This window comes from Elaeis guineensis, chromosome 7 (assembly GCF_000442705.2).
Source record: "Elaeis guineensis isolate ETL-2024a chromosome 7, EG11, whole genome shotgun sequence".
NCBI classification, from domain to species: Eukaryota; Viridiplantae; Streptophyta; class Magnoliopsida; order Arecales; family Arecaceae; genus Elaeis; species Elaeis guineensis.
In genome coordinates, this window is record NC_025999.2 from 87,297,418 (window position 1) to 87,301,785 (window position 4,368).

Here is a 4,368-nt window from a genome sequence, read left to right on the forward strand (position 1 = left end):
GTCGCGCTTGTGAATGCGGATCCGTCGGCCGAAGTTCGGCACCGGTTGGAGCCGACGACGGAGTCCGGCTCCCGTAGGAGTCCGAGCGGAGCCCTCCTGCAATTAAAGTCAGGTGCGGAGTCCGGCTCCCGTAGGAGCCCGGACGGATCTTACCGGCGGTTGACGTTGGCGACGAAGTCCGGCTCCCGTAGGAGTCCGGGCGGAGTCCTCCTTGAGGTTGGAGTCGTGGGCGGAGCCCGGCTCCCGTAGGAGTCCGGGCGGAGCCCTCCTGGAGTTGATGTTGCGATCGGAGCCCGGTTCCCGTAGGAGTCCGGGCGGAGTCCTCCTGCAATTAAGGTCAGGTGCGGAGTCCGGCTCCCGTAGGAGCCCGGACGGATCTTACCGGCGGTTGACGTTGGCGACGAAGCCCGGCTCCCGTAGGAGTCCGGACGGAGTCCCCCTTGAGGTTGGAGTCGTGGGCGGAGCCCGGTTCTCGTAGCAGTCCGGGCGGAGCCCTCCTGGAATTGATGTTGCGATCGGAGCCCGGTTCCCGTAGGAGTCCGGGCGGAGTCCTCCTGTAATTAAGGTCAGGTGCGGAGTCCGACTCCCATAGGAGCCCGGACGGATCTTACCGGCGGTTGACGTTGGCGACAAAGCCTGGCTCCCGTAGGAGTCCGGACGGAGTCCCCCTTGAGGTTGGAGTCGTGGGCGGAGCCCGGCTCCCGTAGGAGTCCGGACGGAGCCCTCCTGGAGTTGATGTTGCGATCGGAGCCCGTTCTCATAGGAGTCCGGGCGGAGTCCTCCTGCAATTAAGGTCAGGTGCGGAGTCCGGCTCCCGTAGGAGCCCGGACGGATCTTACCGGCGGTTGACGTTGGCGACGAAGCCCGGCTCCCGTAGGAGTCCGGACGGGGTCTCCTTGGGGTTGGAGTCGTGGGCAGAGCCCGGCTCCCGTAGGAGTCCGGACGGAGCCCTCCTGGAGCTGATTCTGCTGAAGACTTCGGCTGTGGGTATTTTATACCCAACAATGTGTAAAAAAATCGATTGAACTGTAAATCCGAACCGAACTAATCTTTTTAATTTGATTTAATTATTTTTTATAAAATCAATTTGAAAAAAATTGAAACGAAAAATTCAATTTAAATTTAATTTAAATTCTCAAAAAAATCAATTTAAATCGAATCAACCCGACCCTCTGTATATTGACTTTCTCCAAACTAGCCCAAGCTTTACTTAATAAAAATTAACCCACCGCCCGTGCGTTCTTTCTCGCCCATGCATCCTTTCTCTCGCATGATTCTACATATCCTCTCTCTCTCTCTCTACCGTAATCTCACATATGCATCTTCTCTCTCATAAGTCTCACCCACATATTTTCTCTCTCTCTATTCCTCGCGAGAGAGGAGAAGAAATCCTAAATGAAAGTAATTAAGCCTCAATCCTCTTCCCTCTCCTTTTTATTTCATCTTTGCTAAATCTAGCAATTGCACCTTAATCGATGTGGGAGTAATGTTGCATGAGGCAGAAAGTGAGGGCAAGAAGGCAATAACAAATGATGGTAATAGTCATGGATGATGCTGAACAAGATGTCGTGGGCGATAATCTGGCTCCTCGACAATAGTGGATATTATTTCGAAGCCAACACAGACAAAGAAGAGGATGGAATAGATGGAGAAGAGGCCATGCACGCCAAAAGGGATGAAGTTAGAAAAGTTTTTTGATTGACGATGATGATGAAGCTGATGACGGTGACATGGATGATGCACATGATGTTATTGAAGCAAGAGATAGCCTTGGTGTTAAAGATGATGGCTAGGCCAATGATGGCAGTGACATCGATGGGATTGAGATGGTTATAGACCGGAGAGAGGGCTGGGATGTTGATACAAAAATCGTTCGGATGAAAATGGCCATCTGGCACACCAGATGGCAAGATCTATCGTAGATTCCTCCACATTCATGGATGTCCACCAATGGTTACCTCTAACGAGCACCGACAAAACATCCCACTTCTCACTCCCTCTCTTTAATGATACATGACGAGGCTGCCGGTAACTCTCTCATTCCCTTCACCTTCGCCTCTACGACGAACCCAATAAATCAGTCCAAATTTTTCGGATTGATTTGATCCAACTTTAGTGCACGGTCCATTCGGTTTTGATTTCAATCTTAGAAAACCTAACTTAAGTTGATTTGATTTCAAAAATATCCTAAAATCAATCCGAACCAAACCATGACAACCTCAAATTGGTCCACTCCAAAGCTTTTCCCTAGATAGTTGTGAATACAGATCAAACCCAACCTATAATTTTATGATTTTGAGACTATAAGAAGAAAAAAGAATATAGATCAAGTCGAATCTATAAATTCCATAGAATTTTCAACCCAATAATTCTAAAAAATCTTTAATACATGGGATGAGTTCGGATTAACAAACATTTGGCCGATCCATTCCTGGTTAGAAGACAGGGAGATGTTATCTTTTGATAACATAGCAAGTTCTCAGCTTGAAGCCGTAGATTTGATTTTTCTCGAATCCCATCACCTCCAGGGTTCAGTTACCTCCTCCCATCACCACAAATAATACACCATGTCCAGATATCAGAGAACAGACAAAACGGCGCCGTGGTGGGGGCTGTCCTCCTTCCACTCCCGCTCCCCCTCAATCTCAATCAGCGGACCCTCCCACCCACCACCAACCCTCCCTAGAAAAAGAAAAATAAAATATTAAATTACAAAAAACAGTCCTGCACATCCCGCGCACGATAGCAAGCGGTCCACTTTACTTCGACCCGAAGAAAGTTAAAATTAAATTTAAAATCTAAAAACAAAATCTAACATATTTTTCTTCCTTTTTTTTTTTTTTTTTTTTCTTTCTTTTTTTGGCGGTTCACACGTTCAATCCGTCCACACCGCACTGCTTGTACGTCAGCGACTGCTTCCGCGGGCTGATCACTATCGCACAGTCCACCGACACCTACATTAATTAATTGATTGATTTAACAATTTTTTTAAAAAAAATAAGGAAAGAAAAGGAAACTTTATTTTTTTGATTTAAAATAAATTAAAAAAAAAGGGTTGGCGCATGTTAGCAAAGGCAGGGGACCTGGACTCGTGGGGAGGTGAAGCCGAGGAAGCGGATCTTGGCGCCGACGTCGCCGGTGATGCGGAGCTCGACGCGGTCGTTGACGAGGGCGTCGCGGATGAGGTCGAGGGCGTCGGCCTGGAGGACGTTGAACCGGCTGACGCTGACCCGGGTCTGGAGCAGGCGGGTCGAGTGGGCCGGCTGCTCGAACCCGGGCACGGTGGCCACGCCCAGCGGCACCCCGCGGTACATCACCACGAACTGCGTCTTCCCGTACCGGATTCCCACCTTGTTCGGGTTCTGCGCGGTGAACAGCAGCGTGATGTTGAGGGAGAGGTACGCCGCCGCCGGCGAGGCGGTGGTTCCGGTGGCGACGGAGGGGGCGACGAGGAGGTATTGGACGCCGACCTGCTGGAGATCGAACTGGGGCTTCTTGGGCTTGACGACTAGGACGATGACGAGGACGACGGCGACGGCGAGGAGGGTGAGGAAGGTGAGGAGGAGGAAGAGGCAGCAGCAGCAGCCCTTGAGGGAGGCGGCGGAAGAAGAGGAGGAGGAATAAGAGGAAGATGGGCCCAGGTAATGGGGGCGGCTGCCCGGAGGAGGGTAGGGCCGGCGGTGGTGGTGGTCGCCGTTGGCCTGGTTCGCCCGAGACGTCATCACCGCCGCCGTTGCCGCCGCCGCCGTCGCCGTTCCCGCCATTCTTCTTTGGATTCGGGGATTCTTCGTCGAGGGTTTCTCTTTCCAACTCTCGCTTGCACGATATCTTCTTCGGTGCTCCTAAATCGCGTTGGTTTTGTTTTTATTAATTTGGTTTTGGTTGTATTCTCTCTCGGTTGGAGAGAGACAGAGAGAGGGGAGAAAGTGAAACGGGAGTAGTGGTGTTAAGTGGCCATTTTAACTTTGCAAAATCCTTTCATTAATCGGAGACCCACACTTACCTACCATAAATCACATGGAGTGGATTTCTAATTTTCTTATATTTTTTTTCTAATATTTGTCTTAAAAAAATTAAAAATTAAAAATTTTTTATATTAATAAAACTGATGGTCTCATAGTTAAAAAAATAATTTTTTTATGCATTAAAAAATATATATCAAATAAATTAATTATATCGCAAGATAACAGTTCTAAATAAATCAATATATATTTTACAAAATTTCAAATTCTTTTATATACAGTGTATAACAAATTAATCATATAATAATTCAATATATACCTTCAAATAAATTGATATGCAATTTGTGAAACATCATATTTACTAATACATATATTCTGATACATATTTGTCGACTTTCTGATATAT

At 48.0% G+C, this 4,368-nt stretch overlaps 1 protein-coding gene across 1 annotated transcript; it reads right to left on the reverse strand.

The window, feature by feature from the left end:
• Positions 1–2,688: 2,688 nt before the first annotated feature.
• LOC105048712 (uncharacterized) lies at positions 2,689–3,903 on the reverse strand. The gene is made up of 2 exons (XM_010928130.4): positions 3,084–3,903; positions 2,689–2,954 (listed from the first exon to the last, which is right to left on the reverse strand). The coding sequence occupies exons 1-2, from the start codon at positions 3,762–3,764 to the stop codon at positions 2,868–2,870; spliced, it is 768 nt and encodes a 255-aa protein (XP_010926432.1). The 5' UTR covers positions 3,765–3,903; the 3' UTR covers positions 2,689–2,867.
• Between the last annotated feature and the right edge of the window lie 465 nt (positions 3,904–4,368).